The sequence below is a fragment of the Arvicanthis niloticus genome, chromosome 8 (genome assembly GCF_011762505.2).
Source record: "Arvicanthis niloticus isolate mArvNil1 chromosome 8, mArvNil1.pat.X, whole genome shotgun sequence".
In the NCBI taxonomy this organism is placed as follows: domain Eukaryota; kingdom Metazoa; phylum Chordata; class Mammalia; order Rodentia; family Muridae; genus Arvicanthis; species Arvicanthis niloticus.
This window is the reverse complement of record NC_047665.1, coordinates 28,993,859-29,018,818: the sequence shown is the minus strand read 5'-3', so window position 1 is coordinate 29,018,818 and position 24,960 is coordinate 28,993,859. Positions and strand designations below refer to the sequence as shown.

At 44.8% G+C, this 24,960-nt stretch overlaps 1 protein-coding gene across 1 annotated transcript in view; it reads left to right on the top strand.

The window, feature by feature from the left end:
* Positions 1 to 24,960, top strand: part of Bphl (biphenyl hydrolase like) — a 35,624-nt gene continuing 10,664 nt past the window's right edge. The window contains exons 1-5 of the mRNA XM_034510170.2: positions 1 to 198; positions 6,774 to 6,877; positions 9,396 to 9,562; positions 12,885 to 13,038; positions 22,874 to 23,005. Of these exons, the coding sequence (XP_034366061.1) occupies positions 92 to 198; positions 6,774 to 6,877; positions 9,396 to 9,562; positions 12,885 to 13,038; positions 22,874 to 23,005 (664 nt within the window). The 5' untranslated portion in view covers positions 1 to 91. The remainder of the gene's footprint in view (positions 199 to 6,773; positions 6,878 to 9,395; positions 9,563 to 12,884; positions 13,039 to 22,873; positions 23,006 to 24,960) is intronic.

Here is a 24,960-nt window from a genome sequence, read left to right as displayed (position 1 = left end):
GGCCGGGGGGCGGGGCTTCGGGCTTAGCACTTGAAGGGTGACATCCAGCCGGGCGCACGCGCGATTCGCCGAGACTGTGCGATCTGGAGCTATGGCGACCGCAGCAGTCCACCCCGCGGCCCTGCGGTTGCGGCTGCTCCTCTCGCCCCTGAAATCCCGGATCTGCGTACCCCAGGCCGAGCCAGCAGCCACCTTCGGGTAATGGCGCGCTCGAGTCAGCGCGGGCCACTGGCCGGGGAGGGATACGGACGCCTGGCGTTGTCGGCCCTTCCTTGCTCAGACTCACATCCAGATCCCGCAGAACTGGTGCGCGAGCACTTCGGTGCTTGGGGTTAGGTTCTAGGTCGTGGGCGGTGGTCCCGCCTCCTCAGTGCAGAGGGAAGGAACTGGGGGCTGGTGGGGGGGAGGAGCTGCAGCGGGGAACAAGAAGTTTGCTGGTCTGTTGGCCAATTACTGGGAACAGTAATTATTCCTGCCTCATCAGAAATCTGCCTAACCGGCTTCCGTGGCAGGCAAGGCCTAAGTTTCCTGAGTCCTTTTGCTTGCTAATCTCAAACTTCATTGTGCAAGACAATGTAAATTCACAGTCCCAGGTTCTCCTGCCAGAGGGTCGTGTGTGTGTGTGTGTGTGTGTGTGTGTGTGTGTGTGTGTGTGTGGTGATAGCCAGGACACCGAATCTTCCATTCCTCACGCTCCACACCAGACCTTTGCTAAAATAATAACAACATTCATGGAGACCTGCTGTCTTGAAAATGGGTGCTCAGTCTCAAGAGAATGTGAGCAGAAAATGTGGGTAGAGCAGCCTGAAGTTAAGCACATCCAACCATATACACATGCAGACATAGGCAGCGCCCGTGTGCAGTTTATGGTCCGTGGGCCTTTGACAATACTAACTGGCATTTAGAACTTTACTAGACGTGGTGTGGAAACCAATCGTTTGAGCACATAATCTGGAAGCCGAAAGAAGGGAAAATCGACCCAGTTTTAAAAACATTAGTAGCATGATTATGTAGCTCTTAGTTTTTATGTCTAATTCCGATTTTTTCTTTCATGTGACTTTAGCAACTTTTTAAATATACATATGGAAAAACATGTCAATGACTATGGATGTATAAATTGCCAGCGAATAGTAGGCATTTTATCCAGTTTCCTGATTGCAAAAAGGGCTTGAACGAGGGGGCTACTAGGGTTGTGTTAATGTCATACTCATCGGTGACTTAATGGCTGTTGAGAGTTCCTTTCACTTAGCTGCACCACAGACCACTCTTCCTGAAGGATCTCTGTGAAAGTTTCCCTGAGTCTTGTCCTGCCATTTTAGAAATACACACGGTCTGTAATCTGAGAAACAGCTCCAGCTGGTTAATCCTGAGGCCAGGCTGCAGCCCCACGCAGCAGCTGTGAACAGTCCCACGAAAACCTGTTCGCAGCCAGTGTCCAGCCCGCAGCTGTCTGAGTTGTATGCCACAGTTTCTTGTAAATCTGATGCTTGGAACTTTGACCCTTTCTTACTTCATGATCTCTGTGATCTGTCAAAAAAATCGTCTTTTCTGTGGGGAGTTCTATGTCCGTTCTGATATTAATAATTTACTAAATCTGACAGTCTGAAAACAGTATTTTCTGAGTTAACCTAATGAGGCCCCGCCAGAGAATCAGGTCCATTCCTTCCCCTCATCCCTGCCTCCACCTCCCTACTTGGCAATGAGACTGAATGCCACCCCAGCACTTTTGCTCTTCTGAGGACTCGGTTCTGCCATAAGATTAAAGAGAAATTGTGGCCTTTTGAGTTCACTTAGTTTAAGTAGCTGCATGATTGACCCTTCCTAGCTGTGTGACTGCAGACTAGTTACTCAACCTCTCTGGATTTCTGGCCTTGCAGTGTTTGTATTTGAAACAATGATTGTGAAAGACCTGAACAAAATACAAATAAATAATTAACAAGTACAAGTAATGATATAGCCAGCATATTGAATAAAAAAAGAAATAGAAAGGAAAGGAAAAGACATGACCACTCCTAGGTACAGTATTGGAGAAAGTTTATTATAGATAAAAGGGAGAACATAGCCAGAGACAGACACAATTGGGAGAGTCCAGAGTCAGGGGGCAGGGGTAGGGGAAGGGAGAGAGGAGAACCAACCAGCAGCCAGGAGGCCAAAGGTCAAAAAAGGGGCGGGTACCCAAAAATGTCTGGATTATATAAAAAGGAGCCTCTGGGGAAAGGGCAGCCCAGCCCCTGGGCTGGAGAGTTCAGGGTAGTGGGCCAGGAATGCCAGCTACACCCTGTAACAGGAAGGGATGAGGGATGCTGGGAGAACCTGGAGGCCAGGCCCACTTTGATATGTTAAATAGGCACCTCAGCCATTTGTCCAGGTTTGGAACATAATATAAGCAGTAAGGACTTTCAAAGTGAGGCTGTTATCTAATAGGCAATCACTGCTTTCATCTCTAAGGAAGGTACTCATTCAGCTAGGCTATCTATTGCTTCAATAACCAAAAAGTAAATTGGGGAGGAAAGGGTTTATTCAGCTTATGTATCACAGCTGATCATCAAAGGTAGACAGGACAAGGAACTCAAGCAGGACAGGAACCTGGAGGCAGGAACTGATGCAGAGGCCATGGAGGAATACTACTTACTATCCTGCTCCTCGTGGCTTTCTCAACCTGTGTTCTTACAGAACCCAGGTCAACAGACCAGAGATGGCACCATCTAGCATGGGCTAGGCCCTCCTCCATCAATCACTAATTAACATAACGCCTTACAGCTGGATCTTATGGAGACGGGTTTCTCAATTAAGGTCCCCTCCTTTCTGATAACTCTAGTTAGTGTGTCAAGTTAACGTGAGACTAGCCAGCACAGTAATGAAGCCAAGAATCCATGTTAGACCTTTAGATGTTCATCTTGGGTTGAGTGACCTAATCCTGTGACCATCAAACTAGCTTTCCCACCAACTTGTGGCCTCTCTGTGGTAATGTTAGATTAACTTCGTCGTGCTGCTCAGAGATGAATGGTAGGTAAAGTGCTTACGAGAGTGCAGACACATGGTGGTAAGTACTTGACTTGGTTTATCTATTTGCCCCAAGCCCTTATGCTCTCGTCTTCCTACACAACCACCCTCCCTGTTTGAGGGGAGTAGGAACCCCCTCCCCGGTACCATATGAAACTCACAGGTCTCAGCTCCCAGGACAACAGGAGACAGGAAGTATACTTTGAAGGCCTCTCAAGAGTGATTCTCCTGTTGTTCTCTAAGAAATTAACTTAATCTTGCTGGCCTGTCAGACTCTCCTGAGGAAATTTAAAAGTGTAGTTGCCTACTTCCTGTTCAGATTGTGACACAGCCTGGGCTCATGGAGTTAGAAGGCTGGTCAGTGGTTTGAATTCAAATGTTGAGCCCTGCTGAAATAACAGGAGAAAAGACATGTGGGTGCTGGTAGGCTGAACTTGGTGTGTTGTACCAACAACCCAGGGTCTCTACCACCTCCACCTTTACCTGAAAGACCCCACACATGCACACAAAGAAGTGGTGGTGGGTCCTATCTGCCTATCTCCTGCTAGCCTTCAAGCTTCAGGAGGGCATGCCTTTAGTGTCCTTCAAGGTGTGCCTTTGGAAGCAGCTACAGTGCTGTGCCCAGAGTTTCTGAGTATCTCTCAGGATTGTCCTAGTCATGGGTGTTTGTAAAATGCAACACAATCTCATAAAAGACACCTGCGTAAGACCCCATAGTTAGAAGGCAAAGTCACTGGGGGGGGAGGGGGGAGGGAAAGATTGGTTGGAAAAGAACCTCTGACTGACAAAGAAAAGGGGGAAGGTTGTTCTTTAAGTTTTCTGAGGGTTTCTGTCTTTATTCCTACCTGAGAGTTTGAGAAATCCAGTACTGAATATGGTTCCAGAAGTAAGCAAGCATTAGGGCCCTGGAAGGCTTGGGCTGCACGCCTGACCCTTTAACATGTACTTAGCTGTTTGTAAGAGGCCTGACCACAATCAAAGCGAACTCCTAACAAACCAGAGCCAATGCTTGGGCTTGACATGACCCCAAATGATTTACCAGGTATGTCTATAGAAATAAGGCAGTTTTCAGTCACTCTGTGATTAAACACAAACCTTTCCTTATGTTCGAAATGAATAATTTATTAATATTTAATACTTTTGTTTGTAAATAATTCTCTGATTCCTCCTCAGCCTTGGAGAATGGAAATGGTACTTGGCAGAATGGGCTGGTGTGGTACATGTCCCTCTGGTGTGGTGGCACGATGGAGACCTAGGGTGAAGCACCAGGGGCCGATTCCACTTAGAGCAGAACCCCCACATCATCCAATCATCCAGTCCCTACCCTTGTCCCTCTGTCCTCTTACTCTGCTTACGAGAATGCCATGTAGTCTCCCAGCAATGCTCTCCTGCATTTCTCTTAATGTAAAGTTTTATTTTTCTTTGGCATTTCTTCACAAAAGACACTTTTCTCTCCTCTCAGTCACTGCTACCCAACCTGACATGGCCTTTCTTGTTCTTTCCACCAAAGCCAGTTCCAAGCCTTTGCATATCCTTCCCTGCCACAGAGTTTCTAGTAAGCTGAACTCTGGCTACCTGATGTCCCTATACTCCTGTATCGGTGGTGATAATTTGGAAAGAAATATGGAATGGGAAACCAAACCTTAGATCCAGCCAGATCCAGGAAGAACTTAGATTTTTGTTGTTGTTGTTGCTGCTGCTGCTGCTGCTATTGCTGTTTTTACCAAAGAGGCTTGGGTAGATCAAAGGAGCTGAAAGAAAGATACCTCTGTGAACCAGTGCTCCAGGGAGAGACAATGATGCTCAGGGCTCTGGCAGTAACACCAATCCCAAAAAGCCACTGGCTCTGGGCACTGAGGACAATGGGAAGGGTTTCCTTTGTACAGAAAACCTGCGTAGCACAATATGGCTTTGACAAGCATGTTCTTGGTATAGTAGGGAAGGGAGCCCCTAAAAGGGCTCCTGTGCACGGGAAACAACAAAAGGAGGAGATGGTACTTCGTGCTTTACCGCTAACATGAGCCCAGTAAACACTAGTCAGCTGCTTCGTTTAATATCAGAAACAAGAAACAGAGAGAGGAAATTTTATCTGGCCCAGGTGCCTCCAGCATAAACCAGCCCTCCCTGAGCAAATCCTCTGTGGCTTCGTCTTCTGTCCTGCTGGACCGGGAGCCTAGCAGATGTATCCATAGGTGAACTGTGCTCAAGTGAGTCTTTGTTGGTAGAGTGCATGTTTTCTGCTTCTGTCTCGATTCTAAGATGCTTAAAGCCATCCTAGCAATAAAGCTCAATTTCCCAGAGGAATGGGATGTTAAAAAAAAAAAAAAAAATTGGTGTCTCTGGCTTTATTATTGCCCCTCTGAGGTTTGTGTAGATGTTTGTGTGAAGTCTGTGTAGCCTGTTTTAGGCCTTCTATTTACCAATTTTTTACATGCTCACATTAGATGTACCAATGTTCAACACACATTCCCACGTGCCCCATCTGTCTTTTTTTTTTTTTTTTTTTTTCTTTCTTACTTGTAGCTTACTCTGTACACCAAGCTGGCCTTGAACTTAGAGATCTGCCTGTCTTTGCCTCCCTAGTGCTGGAATTAAAAGCATGTTTCACCATACATTCTGTCTTAGTTAAGGTTTAACTGCTGTGAACAGACACCATGACCTAGGCAACTCTTATAAAGAACAACATTTAATTGCGTCTGGCTTATAGGTTCAGAGGTTCAGTCCATTATTGTCAAGGTGGGAAGCATGGCAGTGTCCAGGGCCTCAAAGCCCACCTCCATAGTGAGACACATCCTCCTACAAGGCCACACCTACTCCAATATTGCTATACCTGCCAATAGTACCACTCTCCCTGGGCCAAGCTTATTCAAGCCACCACACATTCTTTATTGATTTTATTGCTATTGTTTAAGACAGAGTCTCCCTACATATCCTAGGCTGACTTTGAACTTGTGTAACCCTCCTCCCTCGACCTTCCAGGTGCTGAGATCTCATGTGGGCCACTGTGCCCCGCGTGTGTTGATTCTTACTTGAACTCTGAATCAGAGAAAACCAGCACAGGGAACACAAAACCTTTTTTTTTTTTTTTTTTTTTTTTTTTCCAGAAGTGCCACGTTTTGGTAGTCACTTTGACCAAGGACAGAGATGGGGTGAGGTATGTAGAAGAAAAAGCAAGTCAATGGTTGGCTTAAATTTACTGCCAATCCACAAGAAGAAGAGTAATTCCTCTGTCCTGGCATTTTCCCCTCCCCATATCCTTTTAGTCTCCGCCCTCTATGATGGGAGTGGCCAGGAAGGTCATAAGGTCAAGAACTGACGCAGAGGCTGAGGACAGATGCTGCTTGCCCAGCCTGCCATTTAGCACAACCCGGGACCACCTGACTAAGAGTAGCACCATCTGCAGTGGGCTAGGCTCCCCCCATCAGTCATAACTGTTTAAAAATGTCCCACAGACTAGCCAATCTAATGGAGGTATTTTCTCAATTGAAGTTCCTTTGTGTCAAGTTCACCAGGAAAAAAAAAATCTAACTAGGTCAGAGGGTGCTACTGGGTGCCACAGTGGCTCAAAACAGGAAGACACTGTTCAGATTTGCAGTCTGTTATGAAGACACAACCTGGAACAGAAAACTGGGGCAAAACCCAAAGCAATGATGTGTGCCCGAGTGGGTACTGATGCTAACTCATGCACAAGACCTGATACTCTGTCATATTAAATCTACCAGTTTGGCATGATAAATAAGTCTTCCTCTGGGAATTCTTTTCTCTTCCAGCACTGCAGTAACTTCTGCCAAGGTGGCTGTGAATGGCGTTCACCTGCATTACCAGCGAGTGGGAGAAGGGGAGCATGCGGTCCTCCTGCTTCCTGGGATGTTGGGTATGTATGGATTTTCATGGACCGCTTCTGCAGGCTGTAGAGTCTCCGTGATGGATCTCGATGCTGGATGCCAAGCATGGATCATTCATGTTAGGGCTTGCTAAAAACTCTTAAGGAATATTCGCCTTGCTCAAAGTTGAGTGATCTAGAAAAGTAAACAACTTTCTACTGTACTAATTTTTTATTCTTTTACCCATTTCTTCCCCCATTTAAACATACTGTGAAACTGGTTTCCTATCATTTGGGAGGGCTACAGGGGTCAAAGGAAACAGGGGTCCAAAAAAGGAGCAGACGATGAAGACAAGTGGTGACCAGCTCTCCCAGTTAATTTCCCTGGTATCCAGGGCTTTCTGGAATGTGAGACTTCCATTACTAAAACCAGGTCAGGAGGCATCTGGACCAGGTGTGTTGGATTGGTTTAATAAAATAATAAGGGGGGAGGGATGTTAAATGACTCTCTTTTCCTAGTTGGGCAGTGGTGGTGCACGCCTTTAATCCCAGCACTTGGGAGGCAGAAGCAGGCGGATTTTTGAGTATGAGACCAACCTAATCCACAGAGTGAGTTCCAGGACAGCCAGGGATACACAGAGAAAACCCTGTCTTGAAAAACCAAAAATAAGTAAATAAATAAATAAATAGTAATCTCTTTTCCTAATAGGGTCTTACTTTATAGCTCACACCTGCCTTAGCCTCATAAATACTGAGATGTCAGGTTTGTGCCACCATGCCTGGCCCAATTTAAAGTCTTTTTCAAACTCAAACTCAGATGAACACATTACCACCTGCTGTGTGGGTAGCATAGTGGAGTCCCTAAATCTCAGTCTTACTTCATGGAATAGCAGTCGGGTTTAGAAAGTTCCAGAGGGAGTGCACAGTGATTTGTGGGATTTTAGGGTTGCTGCTTTTTTTTTGGGGGGGGGGGTGGTATTATTTGTATAATCCCAGGATAGACTGATTATGACCTGCCTCTTTCTCCTAAGGGTCACATGCTAAAATTTTCAGCTACTTTTGATCCTGCACTCTGGACTCCTGCTGACACAGTACCACTGCAGCAAGTAACAGGCTTGGGACACTTATACTTCTGTAATCAAGGAGATATTTACTCCGAAAGCTGGTGTCCAGTTAAATCATCAGCAAAAACAATTTACCATGTTATGGGTGTTTCTTAAATTTTTCTAACACTGCAGTCATTACCTTCACAAAGCATCCACCAGTATATATATATTTTTTAATTTCTGGAAACTATTGGCATGATTCCAACACTTTAAAATGGAACCATGGGAGTCTCTCTCCTACCTTGTCCCCTAGTTTCCCATGGGCCCCTCAGAATCATGTGCTGATAATTATGTCTGTTCTCTAAATACTTGCTTAAGGTTTCAGTACTCTTGGCCCTAGTTCCCGAGTTCATGCCCAGTGTCAAAAAGCAAATGTTTCCTCATTTGTGAAACTGTTATTTTAGCCTGACCTCGCCACACCTCCAATCCCTTACTTTTTGCCCCTTTAGGATAGTTGTAGTTCCAGGACTTACAAGAAACTCCTGTGAGAGAGCTGTAGACAAAGGCTGGAAATCATTGCTCTGCTGTTGGCGTGGGGTTTTTTGATGATTTGTGTGATGGACCTAGATCATAGTAAGTGAGTTTGGCTGTCTGTGCCCAGGCAGTGTTTCCTGTATATTTGTGGCCCGAGTTCTGAGTGCTTAAGATAAAAACAAAAACAAAAACAAAAAAAAATTGCTCAGTCAGTGCTGACTTCCTTCTGGACAGAGCTCTTAGTACATGACCTTACACACACACACACACACACACACACACACACACACACACAATGGATGTGAGCATGCCACATCTCTGGTGGCTGAACTGGTGGGGATTGACAGGGTCATCACAGGCTCTTGGCATAGGCCCCTTCATGCTCGTTTGATAAAATGCAATTTGATTTCTTAAACACACACATTTTAGGGTTTTAATTTACTTCTACTTTTAAAAGTCATTCATATTAACTTAATTAAAAACACCTGGAATATGAGATTTCTACCTGGATTCCACTGGAATCTCCATCATTTCTAAGTCATCTTCCTTAGAGCAATAATACCCAGAAACTATCAAATTTGAAAGTTTATTTCAATAAGGTTTTGTTCATTCTTCCAAAGGAGGCATAGGAAGACTAAACCGTAAGGCTATCAAAAGCGCTACAAATAAATAAATAAATAAATAAATAAATAAATAAATAAAATAAAATAAAAATACTGATCCAGAGCCTCGTTCTGGGCTTAGCTATGTCTTCCTCAAAATTACCACTAGGGGGAGACCGGAATCAGGTCCTAACTCCATCAGGAGTGGAAATGCACCTCTGGGCGGAGCCATTGCAAGAGAACTCCCCGCCCCCCACCAGGAGTTTTTCTGGTTAATTTTGAAAAGCACCAAGAACTTTCTTTTAAGATTGTCACTGCTTCTGTTTTGCTCTGGTGTTGGCTACGCTGAGAACATTCAGTGGAATGTAACCCAGTGGGTGTTTTCAGGAAGCGGAAAGACCGATTTTGCACCTCAGCTTCAGAGCCTAAATAAGAAGCGCTTCACATTGGTGGCCTGGGACCCTCGAGGATACGGACAGTCCAGACCCCCAGATCGAGATTTCCCACGGGACTTTTTTGAAAGGGATGCAAAGGATGCTGTTGACTTGATGAAGGTGAGACCCAGAGAAGTGCTGGAGTGGGGGAAGATGACTGGGCCCATCTTTATTTGTTCTAATTCCTGGTGTTCTTTCTTTTTAAAAAGACAATACTATGTGAGTCTTATATAAGAAATAACTAAAGGACCAAGTAAAAACAGAGCCAAGGTACCTAACAATGCTACTGCCAAGACACCGAGGCTCTGCCTTTCCCACCGGTCTCCTGGCATAAGTCAGTGCAGTTTCAGTTTTGTTTTGTGTTACTTTGGTTTGAGACAGGTTTTCATTGTATAGTCATAACAAGGCCTTGAGATCTCAGCCCTTCTGCTTCAGCCTCTGACATACTAGGATTGTAGGCCTGCAACACCACACTACACAAAGCAAATACACAGCTTTATACAGATGAAACTGGAGTCCTAAAGCCAGAGGTTCAACTCCATGGCTTCCACCCAAAAAAAGCAACAAGAAGGGCTGGTGAAGAGACAGGAAAGCATTTTGAAACTAAAATTGCCATTTGGAGAAGGTGGAAAGTAAGCCCTTTGGCCCATCTTCAGGGTACCAACATGAGGTTTAGGTTTAGGGAGAACAAGAATTAGAGCCGTGGCAAGAAGTCTGAAGAGTTAAGCAGTCCTGGTCAAGGTGTGTCTGGTGTTATCTCAGTTCTGATTCTGCAAAGTGGCCTGAGGAAGTCATAACTGCTTGTGCTCAGAAGTCATCTCCCAGGGTGATTTGTCTGTAAGGCTCTGCCGTCCCTGAAATCCAAGCTGACTTCAGGCTTAGAACAGTGTGCACACGTCTAGAACAGGACATTAAGAAAGGCAACAGTAAGATGCCACCGCTGCTCGTATGCTTGTGGCTTCAGCCTTAATGGGGTTGACCTAGTAGGGTTACCATTGTTGTGGTGAAACACCATGACCAAAGCAACACAGGAAGGAGTTTGTTTGGCTTACACTTCTACGTCACAGTTCATCATCAAAGGAAGTCAGGACAGGAACTCAAGCAGTGCAGAAGTCTAGAAGCAGATGCAGAGGCCATGGAGGGGTGCTGCTTACTGGCTTGCTCCTCATGACATGTTCAGCCTGTCTTCTTTAAAACCTCCAGCCTAGGAATAGCACCACCCACAATGGGCTAGGCCCTCCCTCACCAATCCATCGGTAGAAACTGCCTTACAAGTTACCAACAGTCCGATACTATGCAGGCATTTTCTCCACTGAAGATGACTCCTCTCTGTTGACTCGTGCTCTTGGCTCATGCCAAGGTGACATAAAACTAGGCAGTACAGGGGTTATGGTTGCTTAGGTACCACCAGCCGTTAGACAGACGTTTGCCGAATGCTTAACATGCCTACATGCAGCGTTGAACAGGAATCCAACCCAAAGTGAAGAAGGAGAAACCCAGCTTTTATCTTACCTTTAATTATCGTTTAGGCCCAGGTCAGGAGTAAGAGCTTTCTAGCAAACAAAGTATTTTAGTTGGTTATTTGGGTTTTCTGAGGCAGGATCTTTGCTGTGTAGCCCTGGTTCGCCCCAAACTCACTGTGTAACAGGGTAGCCTTTGCATCCTATGTGCTGGGCTTACAGGCGTGTAGTGCTGATGGTATCACACCATACTTTACGTCCTTCCAGTTTGCTGTTCCCTGCCAGATGAGCATGCTCACTGCCACTGGCCCCTCTCCGTGCTCCCACTCTCTGTGGTTCCATTTATCTAAGGCCAACTGAGGTCTGTAAAATTCCAGAAATAACTCATTTATGATTTATAGTGTTTTATCATTTAAATTAAGTTTACTTGTAGCTTATACACTAAAACATTAAAATAAAGATGGAAAAATCCAGCTTTTATCCTGCCACAGAGTTAAGAAAGGTTCCAGTATATATCTATACTGTATAATGTTCAAACCAGGTTAAACATGTCTGTCTCATCAACCACTGTTGCTCCGTTGTTTTTGGCTTTGTTTTTTGAAACGAGGTCACTCATTGGCCTGAACATCCCCAAACAGGCTAGGCTGGATGGTCAGCAAGCCCCAGAGATGCTCCTGTCTCCTCCTCAAAGCTGGGATTGCATGAATGCACCACTGTGTCTAGCATCTTACATATGTCCTGAGAGAGAGCTCAGATCTTCATGCATGCGTGTACCACAAGCACTTTGCCGACACCATTGTCTTCCCCACCCCTGTCCCCAACATTTATCACTTCTTTACGAGAAAATCTTTCCAAATATGTCCTTCTGTCTTTCTAAAATACAAGCTCATTAACGTTATCTGTAGCACTCTGTCAAGAGTTTTAAATCCCATGATGCTCTGAGTGGTCCAGTGAAGTGTGACACTGCTCAGCCATCCTGCCTCCATCCCCCCTCCCATCCCCGCTCCCAGCTTTTAAGATATCCTCTGTCCAGGGTATACGCTCTATACTGCACTTACGTGTGTAGCTCTTGGTATCATAGGTTACAAGGCGTGCCTGGTGAGGTATGGCTATGGTAGGTTGTATAACCCCAGCAGGATCAAGAGAGCTGCTTTGTTCCACTGAGTATTTCCACTGGATTATTCCACGTATCATCTACTGGTAAATGGTTAACTTAATTTTGAGCTATGTTTTGTTATATGTTGCTCATGGACATTTGTCACTTTTGTGATTATGAGCAACGTTGTTTAATTGTCTCCTGGTAAATGAATCCAGGAGGCAGTGTGCTAGGCTACAGAAAATACAGATCCTCATTCTGCATATTAATGTCAAATGATTATCTAGAGAATGTGTGTGCATGTGGGATGCCACCAGCAAGTGTCCAGACTACCATTTGTTAGCTCCTTAACTTTAATCTCTTCAGACACTCTGTTTCACTTCTAGAAGCCTCTTCTTTATGCTTTGTGAGCTTCCTCTGCTGAGCACATTTTTGGAGTCCTGGTTGATTCACCCAAGGACAGATACAGCTTTGCTATGACACCATGCTCCCTCTTGTCTGTAGCGAACTCTTCCCACAACGGCCACTGTGGCTCCAGATACCCTGATGTATTTTATCTTAAGATCCTCTCTGATCTCCATAATTGCCCTCCGAGCCCTGCCCAGGTGCATGCACACACAGTGCTTGCAATACCCAATTAACAGCAGAGTGCTGCTGATTCAGTACTTGGACGTTTTATCCAAGTGGAAGATATGATTCCCACATAAGTGAAAATAATACCAGGTATTCAAGGTTCTATGACAATTACAATGTAGCAGAGCTAACTGATACCAGGTCTCCACGTGGCAGACTTATAGAACTCCGACCCCCACCACCCAGGTTCTTTCAGCAGTGTGCAGTGGTAACTGTGCCAACTGTGTCGTGCATTCTGCTGTGTTGCCCACAGGCGCTGCAGTTCAAGCAGGTCTCCCTCCTGGGTTGGAGTGATGGCGGCATAACTGCGCTCATCGCTGCTGCAAAGTACCCATCTTACATCCGCAAGATGGTGATCTGGGGAGCGAACGCCTATGTCACTGAGGAAGACAGCAGGATTTACCAGGGTAAGTGCTGCCAGCCGTAGGCATAGTCACCATGGCCCTCCTCACTCCCTCCTCTTCTCTTGTTTTGATGCTGACTGACAGATCACGTCTCATCCACTTGCAGTTCTCAGCTCTAAGGTCAAAAGAAGAGGGAGTTTTCAGAAAAGTCACCTAATTAAACCAACCTAGAAATGGATAGTTTTCTATTTCCAGAAGTGAAACTTGGATGACTCAGGCCAGAGCTCTAGAACAGCAGTGTTTACACTCACTACCGCAGGAAGCGAGCTTGATAGAAGGCATGGGTGTCGTGCGTGTTACTCAGAACCTCATTTTAAGTAATGTGAAAAAGCCATTTGCGGTAGCGCATGCAGGAGGTCAAGGCTGAAAAACTCTGAGTTTGAAGCCAGCATCGGCAATATAGCATGGCCTGGTCTCAAAAACCGTGAATGAATGAATGAATACATGAATGCATTAATACATGAATATATTAATATGATGATTATTAAAGGAAGCACTAGGCTGAAAAATGAACCTGTGTTTTGCTTACAACAATGTATATAGTTTTCTTGGCTAAGGCCTCCTTTAAGCTTCTTCTTGAGGTCTTCAGGGTCACAAGAGTAGGGCCAGTTCCTCCCCATTTCTCTTCTCCCAGCATTACTGCCTGGCTTATACCATAGCCAGAGCTCATGGGAGTGTTGGCAGTTACTAGGCACCAGCCTTGGCATTGTTTAGTCTCTAGCAAGCCTTCTGAATTGGGAGAATCATGCTCTCAGAAGGGAGAGGGGTTCCCCGGGGCTTGGGGGTCACTGGGGCAAAAGAGAGGCTACCTGGGCTTCTGACCACTTCTGCCTGTCATTCTGGCCTATCATGACTCTCCCTTTCTCACTGGAAGCTTTCTCTGTCTCTACTAAACTACAGATGGCCTAGCCGAAGAGATTTGCTCCCAGTGGGTCCAGAACTTTCTCTCCTCAGCTATGCCTATATTATGCCTTTGATGGGTGTCTTGGCCTTCAGAGCTCGAAATATTTACTCCCTAGCCTTGACAGAAAAGTTTGCAGAGCCCTGCACATGCAAAGTCTCTTCCAGGTATTCTGCTATTCTCATTGTGAGCTACTTGGAGGCTGCATCCTGTTCCAGAATCTTAGTTCTCTATGCTCTTCCTGTTCTTAAAGCAATCTGAAACTCTTAAGTAAGAGATGATTAGAAAGCAATCCTAGTCTGACCTCCACCTGTCCTCACCATCCTGGCTCAGAGTAGCCTGTTCCTCCGTCGCCATTCAGGAGCCCCTGCTGCCTCCGGCACCTGATGCCTTTGCTTCTTCCAAACCCTCCACATCTCTTACTGGGCCCTTGTCCTCTGCCTCAGTGGGTAAACATTACTCCTCCTCCAAAATACTGTCCCCTTTCCCTGTAGTTCCTCTTTACCACACTGTATCCCAGCCCACAACTTTATAAAATAGGCGTCTGTTTTCTCTCTCCTTCGGTGACGTTGGGATTGTTCTGGTCTGTGGCATAGTTCTCACCATTGCTCGTATAATATTGTCAAAGCCAGTGGGTACTTACAATTCACCAGGAGCATTCCCCCACTACCCTGATAGTCATGCGTTCAGGTGTACGGTCTGTAAAAATACCTCCCATGTCTACATTGGTCATCTGTGTCACCTCTTCTTTGCCTGGCCAGTCACTGGGCTTTTCAAAGCAGTTGTTTCTAATGTTGACTTGGTTTTGTTTTCTGTCTTCCCTTATTTCTGTCTTCCTCCTGTTTGCTTTGGGTTCTGATTTGCTTTATTCCCATCCAATCTCAAAGTAAAAAAATCTTAGATTATTGATTTGAGATGTTTATTTAGTCTTTTCTAATATATCCTTTAAATGCTGTAAAATTTCCTCTAGAGCTGCTAGAGCCAAGCACCTGGACATATAAAGGGGATTGATTAGATTGATTAGCTTGATTAGATTTAGATTAGGAGGCAGTCTGGGTAGCCCAATAAGGGCTGTCTCACACTGGAGCAACTGGGAGTCCAGCAGTGTTTCCATTGGCAAGGCTGGATGTCTTAACAGTCCCATTTCTGGTGGCCCGGAGAATTCTTGAACAGCCACTGGCCTTCAGTCTACATTGGAATCCTGAAGAAGGTGGTTTGAATATTGATGAAGGAATGCTGCAGTATCCTAGTTAGGATTCTTATTGCTATGATAAAACCATGACCAAAAGCAACTTCAGGAGCAAAAGGTCTATTTCACCTTACAACTCTCAGGTCACACTCCAGCACTGAGGGAAGTCAGAGCAAGAACTCGAGGTAGAAACTTGGGGACAGGGATGGAAGCAGAAACCTTGGAGAGATGCTGCTCACTGTCTTCCTCTTTGTGTGCTGAGTCTGCACTTACAGCACTCAAGACCACCAGCCCAGTGGGTTCCACCCACAGCGAGCCAGGCTCTCCCATATCAATCATCAATCAATAAAATGCACCACACGCTTGTCCACAGGCAGTCTGGTGACAGCATTTCCTCAGTTGAGGTTCCCTCTTCCCAAATGACTCTAGCTTGTGTGAAGTTGACATAAAACTAGCCAGCACAGCCAGCAGCAGAATAGATGGACTTGCCAGCAAGAATGAAGGCAAGCAGGCAAAAAGAAATTTCCTTCTTCCTTGTCCTATTATCTTGGCTGCCATCAGAAGGTGCCACCCACATGTAGAGTGGGTCTTCCTGTTTTAAATGATCTGATTATGAAAATCCCTCACAGGAATATCCAGGAATATCCTGGGTTTTAGTTAGTTCCAGGTACGGTCAAGTTGACCAAGTGTACCTGAGTAGCTAGCCATCACAGCACCTAGAGATTTTACTATGTTACATTTTCACTCATCAAAGGATATTTCAAAAATATCTTCTTTAATATCGCTTCAAACTTTGCCTTCATTTGTACAGACTTAGAAATGTAACATTTAATTTCTTTTTGTTTGTTTGTTTGTTTGTTTGTTTGTTTTTGGGTTTTCGAGACAGGGTTTCTCTGTATAGCCTTGGCTGTCCTGGAACTTACTCTGTAGACCAGGCTGGCCTCGAACTCAGAAATCTGCCTGCCTCTGCCTCCCAATTGCTGGGATTAAAGGCATGTGCCACCACCACCCAGCCAACATTTAATTTCTTAATATCTAGTGTTTTCTAGATATCTTTCTGCTATTAGCATTTTATTCTTCTAGACTGGGGAAACATATTTGCACGGTTTCAATTCTTTTAATTTGTTAAGGTTTATTTTACACCCTTGGACATGGACTATCTTGTTCTAAAGTTGAATGCCGTTCTCATCTCTACTCACCTTTCCTGTCATTCAGCTAACAGTCCATGCCCTCTGAATGCACTTAACCATCTCTTGAGGGCTCAGTCTTCCTATGCCCTCTGCCCTCTGCATCTCACGGTGACTTTGTTCTGTTGATGCCACACAATGGCTCCTGAGTTACATCCTCCTCCCCTGTATCCCTCATTCTCCTAGTTCAGAACCTTGGCCTCTTGGGATATCCCGTCCTCCATAGCAAAACAATTCTTTGTAGGACAAAAATCAAGCGATTCCATCTCCCACTTAAAAATCCTCTAGTAACTTCAAAGAGATCCACTCAGCTTCACCAGCCATCCCCACCCGCAAGTCTGGATCCAGCTCTAACTCTTCTGTCTCTATCTTTTGTGGGCTTCCTGCATTGATGAGCTGCCCTTCCACAATGCACCTTCCCCTCTCCCAGCACACATCCTTCTCCGTAGGGTACTGCCTCTGAGAGGTCCCACAGACTTAGGCCTGGTGGACCCTGTAATGCTTTGAACATGCCCACACGACGGCACTTTGTCCTGGGCACTCTCACCCTTTACTCCTTTGTCACAGTCACTGAAGAATGAGTTTCCCATATGAGTTTCCACAATGGCCTGACTTTCCCTGCTTCCTGAAACAAAAGCTCTCTCAATCCCACAGGACTCCTCACTGTCCAGGATACTCCGGTTTTCTCCCTCACCACCCTTGCCACTTCCTCATCTTGGAAGGAGGCCTCTGACCCACCAGTACAATGGAGACAGTGCCTGCCATGTAACCAAACCCTCTGGATTCTTGGCTGCTCTGTGTTCTCCCCCAACCCTCCCTGTGGCCATTGAAATCATCCTCCTACTGTGCATTCACGAGCTGCCTCTGGGTTGGCTTTCTGGCCACTGTGCTGTCACGGCCCTGGCATCCCCCTCTGTTTGCTCTCTGACTTTGATATGTGGGGCAGTATCTCTGAGGCCCTCGAGAGTTGGCCGTGCTTTCTGTTCTGATCCTCTCCTCTTTCACTGTGTGTGTGTGTGTGTGTGTGTGTGTGTGTGTGTGTGTGTGTGTGTCTGTGTCTGTGTCTGTGTGTGTGTGTGCGCACGCGCGCATGTCTGTGTAGGGACACTCACACACAACACACATGCACACGTATGTGTCAGGGTGGGGTGCATGTAGCTGTGTACGTGGAGGCTAGAGGTCCACTTCAGGTATTGTTTGTTTTCTGAGATGGAATCTCTCACTAAACCTGGGGTTCACAGCTTAGCTGAGGCTGGTTAGCCTGTGAGAGCCCCAGGGATCCGCTGGTCTCTGCTTTCTCAGCACCTAGATAACAAGTGTGCACCACTACATTCAGACCTTTTCACATGGATTCTAGAAGTAAAACTCAGATCCTCGTGCTTGGGTGATAAGCACTATGCTGACTGAACTATCCCACGGCTTCATCTTCCCGACTTTTAAAGACAGCATCTCAGTGTGTTGCCCATGCTGACCTCAAACCCTTGGGCCTGAGCTGTCCTCCTGCCTCAGCCTCCAGAGTAGCTTAGATTGCAGGCACCCTCCACCATACCATGCTCTGTTGCTGTGCTCTGCTCTTTGCTGTCTTCTCCTGAGCCCCACAAATTGGACTATTCATGTGATTCTTATCTGGTTGCCACCTAGATACCTCACTATGTCTACAACCTGAAGAGTGTTTCCTCTCGACATGTTCCTCTTGCTTAATGTCTTACTCTGGTAAATGATTCACCCGGGAGCACAGTACATACTGGGTTCAGACTGGAACACAGCCCCCCATCACCTTGGCTTTCCTCTCTGTAGCTTCACTCGGCTATGCTCTGAAATTACTAATGGAAAATTCCAGAGTAATCAATCCTTAAGTTGTAAACTGTGTGCCACTGTGAGAAAAATGCTGGTGTATTCCGCCACATCTGATGCTGCTCCATGCTACCCAGTGCACAAACCACCCCTTTGTCCAGTGTGTCCGTTATATTCTACATGCTACCTGCCTGCCCATCTTCAGAAAACCCTTTGGGCAGCAGATCCACTGTCAGCTCACTGTCATTCCTGCATGCCATGTGTGCTTGTTTTACTTTAAATACTTCACACAATGAGGACCGATGCTGGCAGCACCACTACAGTGTATTGTAATTGTTCTGGTTTACATTAGTTCTCTCCAATCTCTTTTACTGAGCCTATTTAGCAATAAATGTCATCATGGGAGAGCACAGCATTTGTAGAGTTCAGTGCTGTGTGGTTTCAAGAAACCAGGAGTCCTGGTAGCTTTTTTTTTTTTTTTTTTTTTTTTTTTTAAAGGATAGGCGGCTGTTGTGCCTTGGATGCTGTCTACAAGCCCTGGTCTGTAAGACTTTTAAGATGAAAGCTGTATCTTTCATCTTAGTTACTTAGTTACTTTTTCTGACACCATGACTGAGGCAACTGATAAAAGAAAGTATTTAATTTGGGGCTCCTGGTTTTAGAGGGTTAGAGTTCATAACCACCATGATGTGGAGCATGGCAGCAGGCAAGCAGACATGGTGCTGGAGAAGTAGCTGAGCGCTTACATCTGGTTCAGAAGCAAGAGGCAGACAGAGCTCACTGGGAATGGTATAGGTTTTTGAAGCCTCAAAGCCCACCCCGCCCCCCAGTACACACCGCCTCCAACAAGACCACGACTGCTAATTGTTCCTAAACAGTACCACTTTCTGGGGACCAAGTATTCAACGTATGAGCTTCTAGGGGCTATTCTCATTCAAACCACCACATTATCCAAGTTTATAGTGGTGGAAACAGGCACTTAGCAGACTTTCTGGGTGCTTACTGAACTAAATTAATAAGTTTTCATTATGGTTCTAGTGTTTGGCATGGGTTATATGCACTAAAAGGAAGGTGGGGGGTATATCAGTTTCTTTTGGGATCCAAATTCTGTTTTGAATCAATAAACAGTTTGATTCAATTGGTTATTCTGGGCACTTGCCTATAAAGCATAATTACTAATTTTGGGTAGTGATTATGCTTTGGGACAGAAATGGCTTCCTCTTTAAATAAATTATCAGAAGTAAATATATAAATGCAAACAAATCTTTTTGAGTATGTGCTACATTCCAGGCACCACTGTCAGCAAATTCCATGTCATTTCTTACCGTTTATTCTAGAAGGTTAATATAATTATATTTTCTGATTAGGAAATTAGAACAGAGAGATCAAGTAACTTGCCCAGTTTCACACACAGTAAGTCTAGGAGCTGGGACTCCTATTTAATCAGTCTGACTTCCAAGCCTGTGCATCAACCACTGTAAGACCTCTGGCTCCCCCAGCAGCAACTGGATTTCCCTGCCCTAAGAGCTTTTGCTATTTCCTCTAGGATCCTGAAGGTTTGCTGCAGATCTGCTATTCCCATAGACACCTTTCATTTCAAAAATCTACATAGATTAATCCACTAAAAGGACCTCGTGTGGTTCCCAGCTGGAGTACCTGTGCTTTTAGCAGGGGGCACTGTGTTAAGCACTAACCCATTGGGTTCTTAGAAGAGTCTCATTTCTCAGCCTTCACATCACAAGGAATTTGTTTTTCCTTATTGATTTTTAAAGTCTTTATTATTTATTTTTATTTTACATGTATTGGCATTTTGCCTGAATGAGTATCTGTATGAATGTGTCAGAACTCCTGGAGCTGGAGTTACAGACATTGGTGAGCTGCCATGTAGGTACTAGGAATTGAACCTGGGTCCTCTGAAAGAGCAGCCAGTGCTCTTAAGTGATGAGCCATCTTTCCAGTTCATAAAGGTTTTTTAAATATAATATTTAGTTATTCGGCTTTTTTGGCATAAGTGAACTACGCTGGCTTCCACCATTGGATTGTATTCAGATACTGTTGGGAAAATCTGCCAAGTAGTTTGTACACCCCTTTCCCTATGGACAACGGTTTACCTCATGTTGGTGGAGATACTCCTACCATGTCCAATGGATGAGGCTCCATGAAACTGATGACTGCTGGCTGCACAGACCACATGACAAGTGACAGCTGGTCACTCTTGCCTGAAAACAATGAGCATGGACTGAGATTGGCCTAGGTTCCTCCTTGCCGATGGCTGTCTGATGCCCAGAGCAGCCCCACGCTGAATCACCCTCCCTCACTGGCCTTGTTCTCAGAGTTTGTGGTCTCTCTTGTGGACTCACTCATGCATGTTTACTAGTTACTATTACTTTGTTAAGTCATTATAATTGCAAGTCATGGATCTGGGGAGAAAGCTCAGTTAGTAAAGTACTAGTCATGCAAGCATGAAGACCCGAGTTCTAGTCCCAGTGCCTATGTGAAAGGCTGAGTGCAGTGCCATGCTCAGTGCTGGAAAAGCAGACAGGCCTCCATAACCAGCCAGCCTAGCCTCACCCTGGAGCCCTGTCTCATAAAACAAGGTAGACAGTGCATGAGGAGGAATGGTACTCAATGCTGGCCTCTCGTCTCCACACACACGTGTCCTCAAACATACATAAGAAATTTTTTTAATTTTATGTTTGTGAGTGTTTTGCCTCCATGTCCTGCGTGCCTGGTACCCACAGAGGACAGAAGAGGCATCATATTCCCCAGAAGAGGAATTACAGGCAGTTGTGAGCTGCCATGTAGGTGCTGGGAATAGAACCTGGATCCTCCGAAAGCGCAGCCAGTGCTTTTAACCACTAAGCCATCACTCCAGCCTCCAGATAAGATTTTTTTTAAATAATTATATTTTATGAAAGATGAGTGGGATAGGGGTTTTCTAAGGGGGGGAATGAGGAAAGGGGATGGCATCTGAAGTGTAAATGAAAGATCTAATAAAAAAATATATATATAAAAAAAAAAAAAAGAAAGATGAGGTTGTTCTACTGCAAGATGACCCCTCGCAAGGTCTCATGTGCCAGGCAGCTCAAAGTGCAGGTATTCACAGCAATTTCTAAGTTACTATTATATTTTAGAGGAGTGGTGCTAGGAATTAAGCATAGAGCTGCACACATACAAATATTTTACCATTGAACTTCCCTCCCTCCAAGCGTTCATCACACCTTGCTACCCTCCTTCCTGCTCTCTATTACTTATTCTGAAGTCTGCCCCCTCTTAATTTTTCAACCAACTTAAATACACCCCTCTCTGAAATCTATTCCATTTTACCAAGCAGTTCAACCATCCTAGTCTCTGCAGTCAATTCACCCTGGCTTCCCTCTGAACATCTAGACCAATTTTCAGAGGCAGAGGTAGGCAGGCACCTTCTTCAGAAGGCAGTTTAGCTGTGAATCACAGTGATTTCCTGTATTTGAGTATTTCGATTCAGAGAGTAAACCTTGAGATGGTTTAATATTTGGGAGAACCGGTGTCAATTTTGTGCATATTCTCTGCAATTTTGTGTGATAAGCTGGAGCATCCACAGCCCTAGAAACAGTCTCCTCTCTGTGTTGTGTGACAAAACATTTTCTGGAGAAATACAACACACATGTCTACTCACCTGAAACAAGGATCCTATGACAAACCAATGTATGGATATCACAAAAGTCCAACTTGATGAACCATGAGTTTATTTTGGTTAGTTCCAAGGAATAGAAGTGATTTAAAGACAGCTGCATCACCAAGTCCTCCCCAGTATGGGTGACAGCTCACCTAGAGTATACTACACTGCCCACAGGTGATTCAACAGGCTAGAGAGAGTCCTTTCCAGGTACCTCAGTAAGTCCAAATCTTTTCCAGGCAATTTAGCTGCTTTCTGCTTTTTGTAGGCAGCTGGTTACTTTCAGAGTCTTCTTTGCAGCTTTCCTCTTACAATCTCCTTTGCAATTCAGCCTTCTTTAGTCTGAAGGGCAATCTCAGCTTTTATTGCTTACTTTGACAGGGAGGAGCCTAGTAAATCTTGTCAGTTTCAGGAACATCCTGATGCTATTTTGAGTAGTTAGCCTTCCTGCTTAAGGAGATTTCTCCAGGAAGAAATGTTTCAATCTTGGAGGAAATTGTTATACCCTTCTGTAGCTGAATGCCTCCAGGATAAAATCTTAGCTACTCTATTCTTACAGCGATTACAAAGATAAAAAGAAGAAAGGGGAACATAGAACTAAACTAGGAACGAAAAGATAACTATAATGTCACTGTTACTTTAGAGACACAAATTAGAGAAATGTTTCCATTTATTTTACTACTTTAACAGAAAGCATTCAACTCGGTTCTGATTTCATTCATTCACTAATGATTTATCATGTTATTCTAGTGGGAGATCCAGCGGAGTATCTGATGTGCAGCAAGGCATAAAGCAAAACCCTTTGCACTGGGACCCCATCCCGCAGGAGGGATGGACAGTCAGGTAGAAAGCCCTGCCAAACAGTGAGAAGTGCTAAGTAGTACAGACGGAGGAGAAAGTCACAGAGGGCATGCGGGCGGGGGTGGGGCTCTCTAACATCTGAGCAGAGACCTCATGGATGTGAGTGAGCCAGGCCCTTGCTGGGGGAAAGTCTTCCCAGAAGGAAGGATGTGGGCATGAGACCCAGAGGTGGCCTAGACTTGGCTTACTTCCAGGGGATACCTTAGTGTGAGACTGGACTCATCCTTATTCACGCTTTGGTTTTTCAGGTATCCGAGATGTTTCTAAGTGGAGTGAGAAGGCAAGGAAACCCTTGGAAGCCTTATATGGATATGACTACTTTGCCAAAACCTGTGAGAAGTGGGTAGATGGCATAAACCAGTTTAAACATCTGCCAGAGGGTATGTTGCATGGACTAGTGGTTCCTTTCCTAATTGCAGGGCAGGCTTGAGTTCTTCCCTTGGCTTCTCAGCATTCTTCCCTGATAAATAAACCCCACCCATTATCTTCACACTGGTATGGTGTTAACAGAGACACCAGTTATCATGCACAATACGAGTCCTTGTGTAATTAGTGTAAATGCCAGACAGGATTGTGTGAGTAAAGGTTTGTGTTGAGGTTTTAACAACAGTCTCTTCACTTCCCTTCAGTCCTTTGCATATGTGTCTGCACAAATCTGATCTCCAGAAACCTCTGTCTGTACTTTCTAATTGAAGAAGAGGTCATTAGAAACAGAGCCAGCATATAGACATTTTTCCCCTGGATGGGTGCACCCTCTACTCATTTTACTTCTGGGACAAAGCAGGAGGTAGTCTCTGCCATGATCTTTAGTCCCAGCAGAGCCAGTGATGGGGAAGAGATTGTACAACTTTCTTTCCATCTTCAGAACCAAGTGATATAACCTTACCTATGGACAAATACCTTCTTTTGTTTATCTGAAAAATTAACAAGATTCCAAGCAAGAATTAACATCCTTAAGTTTATTTTTATGTTGTTAAGCACAAACATATGTGTTTAATCAGCTTTCTGTCATCAGGACAAATGTCTGAGACAATCAATCAGCTCACAGAGAGGAAAGGTGTATTGTAACTTAGTTCTGGGCGTTTTTCGTCCATGACTCAGGAAACCGACTGCCTTTAAGGCTGGGTGGTTCATTGGATCTGAATAGGAGAGTCTGCCAAGGCAAAGCGTTTACTTCCTTGGCAAAAATGAAAAAGAGATAAACTCTAGTCTACTTCTCCTCCAAAGGCACACCCCCAATGACCTATGACCTTTCAGTAAGCCCCGCCTCTTAAAGGTTCCACCACCTCCCGTCTTCTCCACACTCAGGAACAAGCTCTAACACTGGAGCCTCTGGGGAATACTAGGATCCAAACTGCAGCAACCTGCTCCAAATCCCTCTATTGACCCCTTTCTTCTTTTTATCTTTGTAATTGCTACAAGAATAGAGTAACTATGATGTAATCCCAGGGACATTCAGTTATCGAGTGCTTGGGTCTGAAAGGACAGTTTAATCTATTAGGTAATCCTGGCCAGCATGAATCACCTGTAACGACAAAGCTTCTGCAATGAAAGGGACTTTGGAAATGTTACAAGTCTGGTTTAAGTTCAAAAGAACAAATCCGTGCCTTACAGTGTCCTGTTGAAATGCCGTCTCCATGCATAGTAACAAATCTTTAAAATGTGTCTCCTTGTACCTTGAAATAACAGAAAAAAAATGTCACAAAGCCACATGAGACAGCTCTCCATGACAGTGTCAGACTTGTTAACTTGACAGTTCAGAAACACATCCTGACTAGAAAATGCAATATGGAGATCATCTTACAGCAGGACCTAGTTCATCTCCCTTCTGAATTTACTGATCTAACAGGAGTCTTTTGTCCATGGCTGTGTGTGCAGCTTTATGGACAGTTGGTCTGGCATGGCTGATTGCACAACTGTGGGGTCACCCAGGCCTGGGTTTGAGGTCTTGGCTTGCTGTCAGGATGGCTTTGTGCAGTGAGTTGGTTTCTGGAGAACATACTATACTAATACCTACCTCATAAAGGTTTGGGGTGAGGGTTAAGTGAGATAATATACATTCAGCTATGGTAGAGTGCTATAGATGGTTATCATGAAAGTGCTATTACTGTTATAAAATAAAGCATCTAATTTACAAATGTTTGGCGGTATGGAATGCATTAAAATGTACTAGCCTAGCATGGTGGCATGTGCCTTTAGTCACAGCACTTTGGAGGCAGAGAAAAGTAAATCTGTGATGTTGAAGCTAGCCTGGTCTACATAGTGACTACCAGTCCAGCAAATGTGTGTCTTTCCCCATACCCCAAAAAAGTATAAGTGTTGCAAGCATTAACAG